Raw genomic sequence first — 16485 nt, 5'->3', positions numbered from 1 at the left:
TTGATTCCAGCTTGTGCTTCTTCCAGCCCAGCGTTTTTCATGATGTAGTCTGCATATAAGCTGGTTTTAGAAAAGGCAGAGGAACCAGAGATCAAATTGCCAACATCCACTGAATCATCTAAAAAGCAAGAGAGTTCCAGAAAAACATCTATTTCTGCTTCGTTGACTAAAGCCTTTGACTGTGTGGATCACAATAAACTGTGGAAAATTTTGAAAGAGATGGGAATACCAGACCACCTACCTGCCTCTTGAGAAATCTGTATGCAGGTCAGGAAGCAACAGTTAGAACTGGACATGGAACAAAAGACTGGTTCCAAATAGGAAAAGGAGTCCGTCAAGGCTGTATATTGTCACATATAAGTATATTGTACTTATATGCAGAGTACATCATGAGAAACACTGGGCTGGAAGAAGCACAAGCAATCCCTTAATATTATTTGGTGTCCAGTCTATGTTCATATGCTTTCAATAATGTCAAACATGTCTTTTTATAACAGGTTGTTCAAACTTGGATCCAAACAAGGAACACACATTGTATTTTGTGGTTAAATTTCTTAAGTGTCTTTATTCCATAATGATTCCTCTGCCCTACACACTTGATTGTTGGTAAATTGTCTTATACAAAGGGCCACATTGTGGATTTGGCCAATTACATTCCTGTGGTAACATTTAATGTATTTCTCTATTTCTCAGATTTCCTAAACTGGAAAGCTGGAAGTTTGATTACATTCAGGTTCACTTCTGAGCTGTGTGACCTGGGTGTGAGTCGTAACCTACTGTATCCCAGGTTCCCTACTAGTAAATTTCTTTTTCTGGCCTCACCACCCAGCATATCGGATCTTAGTTTCCCAGCCAGGGATGGCACCCATGCCCCCAGCAGCGAAGGCTCAGAGCTCTAACCACTGGACTGCCAGGGAATTCTCCTTACTAGTAAAATCTTTTACATTTCTTTGTAATTTTTTCAGGAAAATCAACTTTTAAAAATTTTACCACAGCCTCATATACCAGAATAGTAAATAAACCAAACACTTTTTTTTAAAGGTTATACTCCATTTATAGTTATTATAAAATATTGGCTATATTCCTTGTGTTGTACAATATATACTGTAGCTTATTTATTTTATAGGACTTCCAAAGTGGCACTAATGGTAAAGAACCTGCCTGTCAACGCAGGAGATTCAAGAGACGAAAGAGATACGAGTTGGATCCTTGGGCCAGGAAGATCCCCTGGAGAAGGAAATGGCAATCCACTCCAGTATTCTTGCCTGGAGAATCCCGAGGACTGAGGAGCCTGGTGAACTATCCACAGTAGTTTGTATCTTATTGGTAAATTGAGGATAAGAATGGTAACACCTTCATTGGGTGTAAAGATTAAATTAGTTAAAACGTGTAAAATACTTAGAACTGTGCTTTATACCCAATGAAAGTGTTAGCCGCTCAGTCGTGTCTGACTCTTTTCGACACCATCAACGGTAGCCCACCAGGCTCCTCAGTCCATGGGATTTTCCAGGCAAGAATACTGGAGTGGTTGCCATTTCCTTCTCCAGGGGATCTTCCAGACCCAGGGATCGAACCTGGGTCTCCTGCATTGTAGGCAGAAGATGCTTTACTGTCTGAGCCACCAGGGAAGCCAACTTGAAAGCCAGGGATGAAAATAAACAGAGGCAGTCTAAGAAGTGGGAGGAAATGGCAGAAAACAACAACTGATACCCTCAGAAGCACGAAATAAGATCCTGAATCAACAACACAAAAGCAAGAGGCTAACAAAAAGAAAGCCAGGGAACCAGGAAAAACACAGGGAATTAAAATTTTATAGCAAAAAATGAGCAAATTCAACAGAAAAACTAGAGGGTAAAGTTCAGAAAAATCTCTTATAGAGTTAGAATAAGCAAAGCCAGGAGATAGAAAATAAGAGAAAAAATGATGGGAAAAACGAGGAAATCTAACACAATGAAAGTTTCCCGGAATTGAAGACTGTATGTTTCCTGATTGAAAGGGGCCACTGAATACCCACTGTAATGCATGAAAAAGACTAACATTATTATTACTTATCATCACAAAGGTTCAAAAGATCAAGCAGGGAAAATATGTGTCCTAAAAGCTTCTAGAAACAAGTGAACAAACAAAACAGAAATCAGAATAAATCAGACTTCTCAAGAGTCGGCATGCGTGCAAAGCTGCTTCAGTCATGTCTGACTCTTTGCAACCCCATGGACTGTAGCCTGCCAGGCCCCTCTGTCCATGGGATTCTCCAGGCAAGAATACTGCAGTGGGTTGCCATGCCTTCCTCCAGGGGATCTTCCCGACACAGGGATCAAACCCGCATCTCTTACACCTCCTGCATTGGCAAGTGCGTTCCTTACTACTAGTGCCACGTAGTAAGCCTTCTCAGAGTCTAGCCACATGAAAAGCTAGACAACAATGGATCAATGCCTTTAAAATTCAGAGGGAAAATGATTTCCAATCTGTACCACGCCAAACTGTCGATCAAGTGTGAGAGCAAAATAAAGCCATTTTTAGACAAGCAAGATTTCAAAAATTTACCTCCCGTGAAACTGTCCTGAGGCAATTACTGGGGAACGAACTCCTCCAAAGTGAGAGGATAAACCACAAATAGGAAGATCCAGGAGACAGGGGATTTGGCAAGAAGAGGAGATGGAAGTCCCCAAATGTGGTTAGGGGAAGTCTCAGGACTACAGTGGGACAGCAAAGCCAAGAGTACAGCTTGGAGTGTGAAAAGGATAAGCCTAAGGAATGTTTTTTTCTTCAAGGGAAAAAAACAGTTGAAATATATTGGATTTTTGTGACCAGATTACAAGACATTTTACAATCCTGATGGAAAGTTTATGGCATGATTACTAGTAGATGCATAGATAATTACACAAAGGAAAAAAAAAACAGACAATTTTTGACTCCAGGGTAAAAAAAAAGTTGCTTAATAAAATGAATGAAATATTAATACAATATACACTGTAAAAATATTCTACAGTTATATTCATGTAAACACTGACTCAAGCAACCAGGGAATTGGTAGACTGGCCAAGACTCTGTTGATAGTTGAGAGACACAGAGAGAGAGAAATTATAAATTCATGGTTGAAGAACAGAGAGGGGACTTTCACTCCCTCCTGGCTCCAGCCTTCACCTTCCTGATGAAGAATCCCAAACCAGTACCTCCACACCTATGACTCTCTGGAGCCTTGTGCTTAGTGGACACCTCTTGCCTATCGCCATCTGTAAGTATAAACTAGCTCTCTCTCTCTCTGTATTTCTCTCTCTCCCTCTCTCTCTCTCTCTCACTTTCTCTCTCTCTCTCACACACACACACACACACACACACCTCTGATTGATCCTCTTCCTCATCCCTTCCCAAGCCAACTCATCATACCTTCACTTTTTATCAGTGGTCCACTGTTTCTCCAACCTTCCAGTTTAGCTTTTCCACTACTTAATACTCTATATATCCAGTCTGTTTCCATTGGCTTTATAAAGCCTTCCAAAGGTCCCTGCCATGTCTCCAGCTATAATCTAATCCAGATTTATACAAATTTTATAAACTGTACAATGCGATAAAAGTGTAAAAAAATATAAATCTTGCTGAAGTTTAAATGTTCATTGAAAAAAATTTGGAAAATACAAAAAAACACAGAGAAGATAAAATAATCTCCACTCAAAGTAATTTGAATATGCAATTTGATGTGTTTCTATCCAGCCTCTTTTTCACAAAATGAAATGATAAAACAAATATTGTGACTATGTTGTATATTTAATATACTAAATTTATATTTAATATACTTGTCATATTTAATATACTAAAAACATTTAAAAAATATTCTTCTATGTCACTATAATGGCTGCATAGAATCCCATTTTAGTTATCCTGTGATTTACTTAATCAATCTCTATTTATAAATATTTTGGTTGTTTTGGTTTTTTACTCTTACGAATAGCTCTGATTATTTAGTTAGGATAACTTAAAAGTGCAGTTGTTGAGTCAAACGTTGTGCTTATTTTTCTGTTGTGATTTAAAACACCCACATAAAACTTACCATCTTAAATCTTTTTTAAAAATTTTAAATTGAAGTATAGTTTATATAGAATATTACATGTTACAGGTGAAAAAATTTAGTGATTCACAATGTTTAAAGGTTATATTCCATTTATAATTTATACAACATACTAGCTATATTCCCTGTGTTGTACAATATATCCATGTAGCTTATTTATAATTTGTACCTCTTAATCCCTTACCTCTTCTTGCCCCCTCTCCATCTTCCCACTGATTCCCACTAGTTTGTTTGCAATACTTGTGAGTTTGATCCTTTTTTGTTATGGTTACTACACTATTTTATTTTTTAGATCCCACATATGAGTGATATCATACAGTATTTGTCTTTTTCTGTCTCACTTATCTCAGCATAATATCCTCCAAGTCCATCCATGTTGTTGCAAATGGCAAATTTTCATTCTTTTTTTTTTTTTGGATTGAGTAGTATTCCGCTGTATATATGTACCACACCTTCTATATCCATTCTACATCCGTTCATCTGTTGATGAACACTTAGGTTGTGTCCAAATCCAAACTGGCAATTGTAGACAATGACACTGTGAACATTGAGGTGCATGTATCTTTTTTAATTAGTGTGTTCATTTTCTTTGAATATGTATATCCAGGAGTGGAATTGCTGGGTCAGGTGGTAGTTTTATTTTTAGTTTTTTGAGAAACTTCCATATTGTTTTCCACAGCGGTTGCACCAAATTACATTTCCACAAACAGTGTACAAGGGTTCCTTTTTCTGTACATCCTCAATAATATTTGTATCTTTTTGATGATAGGCATTCTGACAGATGTTAGATGCTATCTCATTGCCATTTTAATTTGCACTTGATGAAAATTAAAGAGGAGAGTGAAAAAGCTGGCTTAAAACTCAACATTCAGAAAACTAAGATCATGGCATCTGGTCCCATTACTTCATGGCAAATAGGTGGGGAAACAATAGAAACAGTGACAGACTTTATTTTGGGGGGCTCCAAAATCACTGCAGATGGTGACTGCAGCCATAAAATTAAAAGACACGTACTCCTTAGAAGAAAAGCTATGACCCACCTAGACAGCAAATTAAAAAGCAGAGACATTACTTTGCCAACAAAGGTCTGTCTAGTCAAACCTATGGTTTTTCCAGTAGTCATGTATGGATGGGAGAGTTGGACTATAAAGAAAGCTGAGCGCTGAAGGATTGATGCTTTTGAACTGTGGTGTTGAAGACTGTTGAGAGTCCCTTGGACTGCAAGGAGATCCAACCAGTCCATCCTAAAGAAAATCAGTCCTGAATATTCATTGGAAGGACTGATGCTGAAGCTGAACCTCAATACTTTGGCCACCTGATGCAAAGAACTGACTCATTTGAAAAGACCCTGATGCTGGGAAAGATTGAAGGCAGGAGGAGAAGAGGACAACAGAGGATAAGATGGTTGGATGACATCACCTACTCAATGGACATGAGTTTGAGCAAACTCTGGGAGTTGGTCATGGACAGGGAAGCCTGGAGTGCTACAGTCCGTGGAGTCTCAAAGAGCTGGAAATGACTGAGCAACTGAATTGAACTGAACTAATGATTAACGATGTTGAGCATCTTTTCATGCGCCTGTTGGTCATCTGTGTATCTTCTTTGGAAAAATGTCTATTCAGGTTTTCTGCCCATTTTTCAACTGGATTGTTTGGTTTTTTGATATTGAGTACATGAACTGTTTATATATTTTTATATTAACCCTTTATTGAACATGTCATTTGCAAATATTTTCTCCTATGTCTTTTGATTTTGTTGATGGTTTCCTTTGCTATGCAAAATATTTTAACAACTTTGCACTTGTGTGTTACTTTTATTTCCTTTGCTTTAGGACATAGATCAAAAAAGTTGTTACAATTTATGTCAAACTTGTTATGCTCCTGTTTTCTTCTAGGAGTTTTAAGGATTTGGGTCTTATATTTAGGCATTTAATCCAGTTTATTTTTATATATAGTGTTAGGGAGCATTCTAATTTCATTGTTTTACATGTAGCTGTCCAGTATTCCCAGCATAAATTTTTGAAGACACTGTCCTTCCTCCATGGTATATTCTTACCTCCTTTGTCGTAGATTAATTGACCATAAGTGCATGGGTTTATTTCTGGGCTCTGTATACTGTTCCATTGATCCATGTGTGTATTTTTGTGCCTATACCATACTATTTTGATTACTGTAGCTTTGTAGTGTAGTCTAAAGTCAGAGAGCATGATTCCTCCAGGTCTGTTCTCCTTTCTCAATATTGTTTTCACTATTCAGGCTCTTTTTTGTATCCATGCAAATTTTAAAATTACTTGTTCTAGTTCTGTGGAAAATGCTCTTGGTATTGCGATAGGGGTTGCACTGGATCTATATTGCCTTTGACAGTATGGTCATTTTCATAACAGTAATCCTTCCAGTCCATGAACATGGTTCATCTTTCCATTTGTTTGTGTCTTCAATTTCTTTCAACAGTGTTCTACAATTTTCCAAGGGCAGGTCTTTACCTCCTTAGGTGGGTTTATCATTTAACTATTTTTTAAGTGTGCAGTGCTGTGGTATTAACTATTTACACTCTGTTGTGCAGCTGATCTCTAGTACTTTTTCATCTTGCAAAACTGAAATTCTATACCCGTCGAACAGCTTCCCTTTTCCCCACCCCAGTCTGTGGCAATCACCATTCTACTTTTTTAAGAATTTGACTACTTTAGATATCTCACAAAAACAGAATCGAGCATTATTTGTCCTTTTGAGGGGTTATGCTCATTATCAAGGCTTTTGCTGTGCAGTGATAAACTGGCTTCTCAAAAGGTTGTGATAATTTACATTTTGATTGAAAGTGTATGAGTGTCCATCAGGCTATACTTTCACTGCTGCTTAGAATCCCCCTTTTGTTTCGATTCTTGCCTAGTCCTTGAAGGAACAACAGGAGTGGACATGCCTGAGATTTCCCAGGCAAGAATACTGGAGTGGATTGCCATTTCCTTCTCCAGGGGATCTCCCTGACCCAGAGATGGAACCTGCAACTCCCGCATTGCAGGCCGATTCTTTACTGCTGAGCCACCATCGAAACCCAAAATTACTGTATATAGTTATAAAAATGTAATTTTAAAAAAAGTAACTAAAATTATCGATTGTCAGTGAACTTGAGCGTTTCTCGTTTATATTGGCTACTTAGACTGCTGTCAGGATTTCCTTTCTTCAAAGCATCCTAGTAAACGTGGTCTCACTTGATCTTCCTAACAAGTTTTCGAATCCAGAAGACAGCAATCACCATCCCTCAGAGAGTTACAATTCTAGCCCCAGGTTTCAGATCTCTCCCTTCAAAGCCTAGTAGCTGTCCCAGGAAAAATCCCCCAGGAAAAGTTTCAGCTACAGGTACCCACCCGCCCCAGCCCCAGCTCCAACTCCTGAGCTTTCTGCGCCCGCGCAAGCTGGCCTGTGGGCGGGGCCTAGGGCCGCCGGCCCGCCCTTCGTTTCGTTGCCCCGCCCCCAGGCCCCGCCCCATCCGAGGCGCGGCGGTCTAAGCTAGGCCAGGAGGTAGGGGAAGGTGAGGGTCCACGCGTGGGGCCTTGTCTGCGCCGCGGCGGGGCCGGAGTCCTCAGGCTGGGGAGGAAAGGCGCCGAGTCCCGAGCGCCGCCCGCCTCCCGCCGCCATTTTGTACCGGGAGAGGGCGGTGGCGGCGGGAGGAGAGCTCCCCTGGGGCCGGGCTTGGGCCCCGGGCGGGGCGGTGGCGGAGGGCGGGCCCGGCCGGCTGTTACCGTCTGGGAGGACAGAGGTGGGGTCCCGAGGTTGGCGGCCGCGTGATGCTCGGGCTCCCCGCCGCCCCGCTTCGAGACTTCGGCTGGCCGGTCCCTCTGGGCCGCGGTGTCCTGCAGTGCCACGCTGGATGCAGCCCGCGACAGTGTAGGAAACCGTTCACTGGGCTCTTCGCGTTTGGTGCTCATACCGCAGCTGGTGGGAGGGGCCAGGGAATGGACCATTGTTCTCTTGTGCAGATGGGGAAAACTGAGGCTCGGAGTGGGGATGAGATTCGCCTAGAGACACTCAGTGAGGTGGTGGCAGTAGGACTCAGGTCTTATTCCGCCAATGCAGCGCCCTTCCCTCCGGGCCCCTCTGCCTCACCTGCCAAAGGAAGGAGCTGAGGTAGGGCCTAAGTTTCTGGAAGTTCGTTCGTTCGTTCTTTGTTTTTAGATCAGCCTTCCTCTGTACCATCCAGGTTAGAGCTGACTAAGAAGTATACGGAAATCAAGTCATGGATCCGCCTGCACGTAAAGAAAAGCCCAAAGTTAAAGAGCCTGTCAGCAGAATCGAGAAGGCCAAGCAGAAATCAGCCCAGCAGGAGCTGAAGCAGAGACAGAGAGCAGAGGTGAGAGCGAGGAGGGCCCTTGTACCTGTAGTTTGCTGGAGGGGCTGCTGGAATAGGGGAGAGTGGAGAATGGTATAGGAGAGCCCCGCCTGCCTCCAGCCAAAAACAGGGTTCTCCTAGGTGTCCAGAGGAGATCACTGAGGACCAGAAGGTGAGGTGGCAGGCCAGAGTCACATGCCAAGTGTCAGGAACCCCACCCCCACCCCAGCCAGTCCCAGGTGGTCTCCTGATGACCCCGGTGCAGAGCTTTTGTGGTAGGGTCCTGAGGGAAGGAAGAAAGGAGAAAGAAGGGCCGTGTGAGGGAGGGTCCTGTAAGGGAGTCCAAGAACAAGTGTCAGACACCCTAGCGCAGATGTCCTGGATTTGGCCTGGAAAGTAGCTGCTCCTAATTCAGAAGTAGAGGCCCAAGCTCTGCACCCACCACTGTGTTCCTTTGTTCAGCCTGCCCTTAAAAGTCTATTTGACTGTTTACATGAATATTTTACTTTAGTATTTAATATCAGGAAAAAGCTTACTCTGGTCTTTTCCCTCTTTCTTTCTTTTTTTTTTTTTTGAAATTTCAAAATACAGAAAAACAGAATATTATAACAAACACCTGGGTACTCAGCACCCCAGATTGGCCGTGTTTAACATTTGGTCATATTTGCATGTAGTCTTTTTTAAGATAAATAAAAATTACCTGTAAATTTGAAATCCCCTCTGTCCATTTCCTGTCTTATGCCATTTTTCCCCTCTTTATGGACAACCATGATTTTTTAAATACTTTTACACTCAAGTATATTAGTAGATATTCTTGAACAATATAAAATTTTTTTAAGATCTTATATTAAACTAACTGCATATGTTTTATTTTGTATTACATTTTTTAGAATTATTCATGTTAATATAAGAATCTAGTTTATTCCTCATCACTGTTTATAGTAATCTACTTTGTGAATCCACTTAGTATATTTGCCCTGTCTTCCAGTGATGAATGTTTAAATGATTTATAGGGGGGTTTTTTGCTGTTACAAACAGTGCTGTAGTGAAAACCCTTTAGATGTCTCCTTTGACTCCTGTACTGGAATTCCTATAGGGCCAATATAACTAGAAGTAGAATTATGGGGTGCATTTTTTAATTTATTAGCTGTTGCCAAATTGTTTTCAAAGAGATTATGCAAATTTGTACCCATATTAGCAGAGTAAGAGGGGTCTCATCCCTCATTTCTTTTTCAGTGCTTAATAGTGTCAGACCTTAAATTTTTGTTGATCTGATCCAGTCACTAACAATAATGAACTGCAACTACATGCTAGGCACTGTTGCGGGCATGGAGGAGTCCCTGCCTTTGTGGAGCTTGCATTCAGTGAGAAGGCCATCATGATGAGTAAATTTAATAGTGTGTTTGAAGTTAATCTATAAGCTGAAATCTGCCTTTGGATTAAGTCAGACTGAGAGCTGTGGACCTGGCTTCCAGGAGATTGTTCCCACTTTACTTCACCTCCGCATCCCCACCTGGACCCAGGCCCCCAGATGATTTTACTGCATTGCCCTTCGGTGAAAGTTGGAGAACCACTATAAGAAACAGCCCTAGGAAACTGTCCCTTGTGCACACTGTAGCGGTAGATGTTATTGAGGACATTGTTCATGCACTCATTGACACCCTGCTGGTGAGGTTTCACGGGTTACACTTACTTGTCTGACCTCAAATCCCAGCTCCTCCATAAGTTCCAGTTCTTCCCAGGTCAACTTGGGCAAGATACCTAACCTCTCTGAACCTCGGTTCTTCAGTTCCTCCTTGGGAAAATGAGGATGATGACATCAGTCACATGAGTTTGCTGTGAGCAGAAATGCTGTATCTGAAGCCCGTAGTGCAGTGCCTGCCCCAGAAAAGGCACTCGAAAATGGCAATGATGGTTACCACGAGTCTCTGTGCTTTTATTGTGCTCAGTCTAAGCTGAATTGTGCTGACTTGCTAAGCTGTCATATTGGACTTGCACTGTTGTAGCAGCTGGCACTTGTTGAGCTCCTCAGATGTGCCAGGCACGTGCCTGACCACATGTAATCTTCATACTGGTGTGTATTACTATTGCTCCCACTTTGACCTTTGTAAATCCATCCTGGAATAAAGATGGGAGATATAACATACGTGACCTTGTGAGGTAGGAGGCATTGTCATCATTTAAAGTGAAGTATGGTGACCAGAATCCCCAGGTGGTGATGGACTGAGGGGCAGGGCTGCCATCTAAACAGGTCTCTTGACATTCTTCCCTGCTTCCAGCTTTGCCCCACAGCTGCTCGTCCATCTGTGTGGCCTGGAATGCAACCTCCTAAGATAAGAATGTGACAGGAGCCCATGTAGGGAGGCAGAAACTCAGTTTCCATTCAGTTTTGCATCAATGCCACATTCCAGGAGGTGAGATGAGCGGGGAGAATGGACTCAGAGGCCCATTTGGCAGTTGAAGCAACATTTGGAACTTTTGATGACCCTTTCTTTCTTGAAAGTCTTTCATTCCTTGGCTTGGACCCTTGACCCATTTTAAGTCTTCTTTCTCTGCTTAGTGTAAATATATACTTAATGCATAATAATATATATAATACATATAAATAATATTATATAAAATGTATTTGTACTCTTAAAGAAGGTGAATAAAACAAACACCCTACCACCCAACTACAGAAATAGAACATGACCGTACATGAGCAGGCCTCACTCTGGCCGTGTCTCCAGCCTTCCCACGAGCAGTACCTGTACCCTTGGTCCTTAGCTTATGCTGTTCTGTATTAATTTACTGCTTCTATTTGTACTCCTAAATGATACTGTATAGCATAACAGTGTATCATCTAGTTCGCATGTTGCTAAACTTTATGTATGCTACCATATTCCATGACTGGCCCTGCATTTTTTTTAGCCATTCAAATTTACTTATTTGTGTTTGTTAAACATACATAAAACATGACCATTTTAACCATACATTTTGAGAATCATTTCAGTTGTTTGAAAGTGTTTTCATCATTGTGTGGAGTTCTGTTTTCCTTGAAGGTTATAGAATCTTACCACAATTTTTAAAAATTGGGGGGAAAAAGATTGTAGGATTATTCAAGCTTTCTGTTTAGTCAGTTTTGATCATTTTACTCTTCCTCAGAATTTGTATCATTTAACTTTTCAGACTTATTGACACAAAGTTCATAAATTTTAATTTCTACTCTGGCTTCCCTGGGTGTGAAGAATCTTCCTGCAATGCAGGAGACTCAGCTTTGATCCCTGAGTCAGGAGGATCCCCTGGAGAAGGGAATAGCTACTCACTCCAATATTCTTGTCTGGAGAGTTCCACGGTCACAGGAACCTGGCAGGCTACAGTTCATGGGGTTGCAAAGAGTTGGATACAACTGAGCAACTAACACAGATGTATCAATAATTATGACTTCTTTTTAATTCTGATGATATTCGTGGAGCCTCCCTTTTATGTCAACAAGTCTCAGAGGTTTGCAGTTTTCTTTAGAATTTTCAAAGAACCACCTTACAGTTTCAGTGATCCTCTCTCTTGTACATTTGGTTGCCTTTCCATTAATTTCTGCTCTTATTTTATATTTTTTGTCTCACTTGTCAGGGTTTTTTCCCTTCTCTTCTTTTTGATTATTCACATTTTATCCCCTACACACAAACATGACCCTTTTCTTCTTCTATACAAATTTGGAGGTTTTATGTTGTCTCTGGTTCTTTGGTGGACTGATGAATTACTGGGAGGTGAAGCAGTAAGGTAGATGCCCTGCCTTTCACCTTGGAATGGCTCTTGCAGTTTTCTCCTCCCTCCACTGCCTGCCCTGGGGCGCGTTCCTACTCCCTCCTGCCTGGACTGTTGTAACAGATGTCTCCTAAGTGCCTGTGACCTCTCTTCCCTGACTGCATCCTTCACATGGTCTTCAGTTTTCTTTCTCAAAGCACAGATATAATCAGGTTTCTTCCCTGCACACTTATCTCTCCAGAGTTGGTCAGATAAAGTACAGATTACTTAGTATGGCATTTAAGAGTCTAACATACCTTTCTTTCTTTCTCCAGCTCCCCAACCTTTCGTATTTAGCATACTTGGAGTTTCTAGAACTAATGCTGTGCTTTTACAGTATTTAATCATAAAATCTATTGTTCCATCACTTAGGTTCTTTCCCCTGTCTCTACCTGTTTAAATCCTGTGTGTGTTAGTCTTTAGTCATGTCTTGACTCTTTGCAACCCCATGGACTGTAGCCCACCAGGTTCCTTTGTTCATGGGGATTCTCCAGGCAATAATACTGGAGTGGGTTGCCTTTTCCTTCTCCAAGGGATCTTCCTGACCCAGGGATCAAACCCAGGTCTCCTGCATGGCAGGCAGATTCTTTACCGTCTGAGCTGTAGGGAAATCCCACCAACCCTTTTTTTTTTGGCTTTGCGGGCTCTTCGTTGAGGTATGCAGGCTTTTCTCTAGTGCTGTGTGACTTCTCTTGTTGTGGAGCATGGGCTCTGGAGTGAACAGGCTCAGTAGTTGCGGTGTATGGGCTTAGTTGCCCCGCATGTGGGATCTTAACTTTCCAACCAGGGATTGAACCACATCCCCTGCATTGGAAGGTGGATTCTTAACCACTTGACCCTCAGGGAAATCCCCTGTCAGACCTTTCAAGACCAGGTCAAGCACCTGCCTCACTGCTTCTTTCCTGATTCCCCAGTGGAGCTACCGTTTGCCTCTCCGGTTGCTTTATCACTGCCCCTGCATTACTGATGCAGTTCTGGCATTTTCACATGACACAGCCTGTGGTGTCTGAAGACAGGTTGAGCAGCTGCCTCCATTGTTAACATATCTTTTCCTCCCATTCAGATCTATGCCCTCAACAGAGTCATGACAGAGCTGGAGCAGCAGCAGTTTGATGAATTCTGTAAACAGATGCAGCCTCCCGGAGAGTGAACCACCCCTGTATTCACACTAGCTGGGACCCTGGAAGCTTTGTTTATGAACGTGTTACCAGTTTGAAGCTGAGATGGCCCATTTGGCGCCTTACACAGCTAGACAAGAAGAGATTTGTATTATTCTTGAAACTGGGTAAATCAGAACTTCCTGTATGTAACTTGCTTCACTAGTTCCTCCAATCTGAATTGGCCCATTACTTGCTGAAGAGACTTCTTCTATTCTTCCAAGACAATACTTTTTTTTTTTTAACTTTTTCTATTGTTTGAAAAAAATAGTGTTTCTTCTGAAACTGTAAACCTTCTCCAAAAATACAAATAAAATACTAATAAAATGTTTGTTTGCTTATACTTTAGGGGTGCCTAGTCATAAGAAAGTGGAGTCAAAATGAATGTAATAAGTAGGAAAAGTTGACATGAGCAGAGGGGAGCCTTTTTCCTTCAGGAAGGGAGCAGAGGTGAGAGGACAGAAAGAACATGACTGTTTCCAGATTCATTCTTCCTGAGGCTAAGGCTCTGCAGACCCTATAGATCCTAAGTCTTTACCTATTCAGGTGTAAATATATGACTTTTACTCCCAGATGAGCCACTACTCAGAGCCTTGAAACTAAGATTCCTGTCACGCTATGAATGTGGAGAGCTAGCAGGAGGCTTGTACCAACAAGGGGAGGAGGGGAGCGAAGTGCTTTTGGTTTTTCATTTTGTATTTTATTGGGTGTAGAAGCAGAATAAGCATGGAAATGAGGCTGATTACTTAGAGGGCACAACAGCCAACATTGCCTCCTCTGTTACTCTCTGCGCTAGACATACCTGTATTTTCCCTAGTGGTTCTGGGAACATCTCTAGCAATTCCCACCTCCTCTGTTTCCCCACCACTCTGAAGTCACTGAGAATTCTGTTCCCATTCCTATGCTTATTTTGGCAATAAACCGTGATGTTAAGGAACTTGCTGTCCCTATGGAGAATGTGTTCTGAGAGCCTAAGTCGTAGTTAAGGATAACCTTTACACAGATTATCCCCAGAAGTAGTAATTAGGTTCTATAGTGTCCTATTGAATTTGGATTGAACGCAAATTTTTCAATGTTATGTTTTGGAGGAATGGAGGTTTGGAGTAAGCTGTCATCATAAACATAAGGAAATGATGTAGTATACTAGAAAGAACAGTGTTTGGGGGTCAAGTATAGTTCTTACTACTTTGGATAAGTTATTAACCTCTCTAAGCCTCACTCATCTCCCATCTGTGTAGTGGAGTAATATTTCCTTCCTCTCAAGATCATTCATCAAAAAAATAATATATGTAATAACTACTCAGTAAATATTACTTCCCAGCTACCTTACTTCATGGGATATGTTTCAAATTTCATATAACCAATTAATATATGAGTGTTGGTTGGAAAGATTCTGATCCTTAGTTGGGAACTGCTTGTATTAACATGTCACAGCCCTGGATATAGTTTATCCTAGAGAAGTGTTCTAGTATTGCAAACTGTAGGTGGTTGTCAAATCAGTTTAATAAATTATGACTAGCTTATCTTTATAATTAAACAATAGGGGCCTACCTGGTGGTTCAGTGGTTAAGAATCTACCTTGCAATGCAGGGGATGCCAGTAGATCCCACATGCTGCAACTAAATAATGTGGTGAGGATATTGTTTCATGAAACTTTTATTTCAGCTTTCAGTTTTTTACCATTGAGTACAATGTTAGTTGTGTGTTTGTATATGTGGACTTGAATATGTAGAAGTACATTCCTTCTATACGCACTTTATTGAGAGTTTATCATAAATAGGTGTTGAATCTTGTCAAACACTTTTTCTGCATCTAGTGAGATGATTATATTATTTTTATCCATCATTTTTTTAGTGTGGTGTAGCACATTAACTGGTTTGTGCATCCTAGAATCCCTTAATCCTTTCAATATATTGTGCATTTGGTTTGCCAATATTTTGTTGAGGATTTTTGTGTCTGTATTCAGTAGTGACACTTGTCTGTAATTTTCCTTTTTTGTGTGTTTTCTGTTTGCTTTTGGTGTAGGGTGATGTGGGCCTTACAAAATAGGAAGTATTCCTTCCTCTTTAGTTATCTGGAGTAGTTTAGAAGGATATTAAGTCTTCTTTGAATGTTTGATAGAATTCACCTATCACCCCAGCAGGCCCTGGACTTTTGTTTTGGGGGAAGTTTTTTATTACTCTTTCAGTCTCTACTAGTGATTGATCTATTAGGATTTTCTATTTCTTCATGATTCACTCTTGGAAGACCTTCCTTCTAGGTTGTCCAATTTGCTGATTTATAGCTGATCTAATCTTTTGTATTTCTGTCATATCCATTGTTATTTCTCCTCTTCCATTGTTGAGTTTATTGGTACCTCCTCTTTTTTTTGCCTTAGTGAGTCTCACAGTTTGTCAGCTCTCAGCTGATCTATAACTATCCTCATATTGCTGACCTAAACTTTTGTTTGAGGCGATGTAGTATGATTATTATTGTATAAACAAAGTACAATGTGTATTTTCCCTTTCAAAGCATTCCTCTGGAAGTCTACATATTTATTTCGGCTCTGCTACTATGGCTCAGAATGGATGTGGAAATCCTCTTTCAGAATTGCATCTTCTTCCTTTGAACATAGCTCAAGTTCTAGAAATAGCCAGAAGTCATTTGAGGCCAAAATCAATAGCTAATTTGGTTTTGGTTTAAAAAGAGGATATCATTGGCTAATATTAAATATTATTAGGTTTTTAGACTAAATTTGGTTGGCTCGAGAGAAATAAGTATTTTTTGAGCACCTATTATGTCTAGGCACTGTGCTAAGTGCTGACCTCTAAGAGCGTATGTGAAGACAGTTATCATCTTGGAGTTCCTAAAATATTTTGATAAAGGATAGCAACAGTGAAATGAGGATTCAGCATTTAAGGGCATCACACTGAAATGTCTGAGCCCATGTATATTTGTAAGATTCCTACTATATTATTCTAACCTTGTACATAACTCACTAGAATGCACAACCAAATGAATTCATCTACAAAGTATATGTTTCTGAGTGTGGGGCACTGTGGCAGGCAGCAGAAACACGAAAATGTAAACTGAAGGAACCTAAAAATCTAGGAAGCAGATCAATTCATCTATCCATGAAAAAAAAAAAAGTAAGTGCTATAACAGATATGAACAGAA

The 16485-nt window shown here is 40.8% G+C and overlaps 1 protein-coding gene across 3 annotated transcripts; it reads left to right on the top strand.

Annotated features, from left to right (window-relative positions):
• The first annotated feature begins 7547 nt into the window (after positions 1–7547).
• SVBP (small vasohibin binding protein) lies at positions 7548–13660 on the top strand. Of its 3 annotated transcripts, none has more exons than XM_027968595.2 (3): positions 7548–7581; positions 8261–8410; positions 13236–13660. In XM_027968595.2, exons 2-3 carry the CDS (start codon positions 8297–8299, stop codon positions 13320–13322), a joined length of 201 nt encoding a protein of 66 aa, XP_027824396.1. In that variant the 5' UTR covers positions 7548–7581; positions 8261–8296; the 3' UTR covers positions 13323–13660. The 3 variants fall into 3 exon arrangements, with proteins under 3 accessions (XP_027824396.1, XP_014947398.1, XP_004001911.1); XM_015091912.3 differs by having other exon boundaries at positions 7548–7591; XM_004001862.5 differs by having other exon boundaries at positions 7548–7947.
• Positions 13661–16485: the final 2825 nt, after the last annotated feature.

This window comes from Ovis aries, chromosome 1 (genome assembly GCF_016772045.2).
Source record: "Ovis aries strain OAR_USU_Benz2616 breed Rambouillet chromosome 1, ARS-UI_Ramb_v3.0, whole genome shotgun sequence".
Classification (NCBI taxonomy): Eukaryota; Metazoa; Chordata; class Mammalia; order Artiodactyla; family Bovidae; genus Ovis; species Ovis aries.
This window is presented reverse-complemented; position numbering and strand designations above follow the sequence as displayed.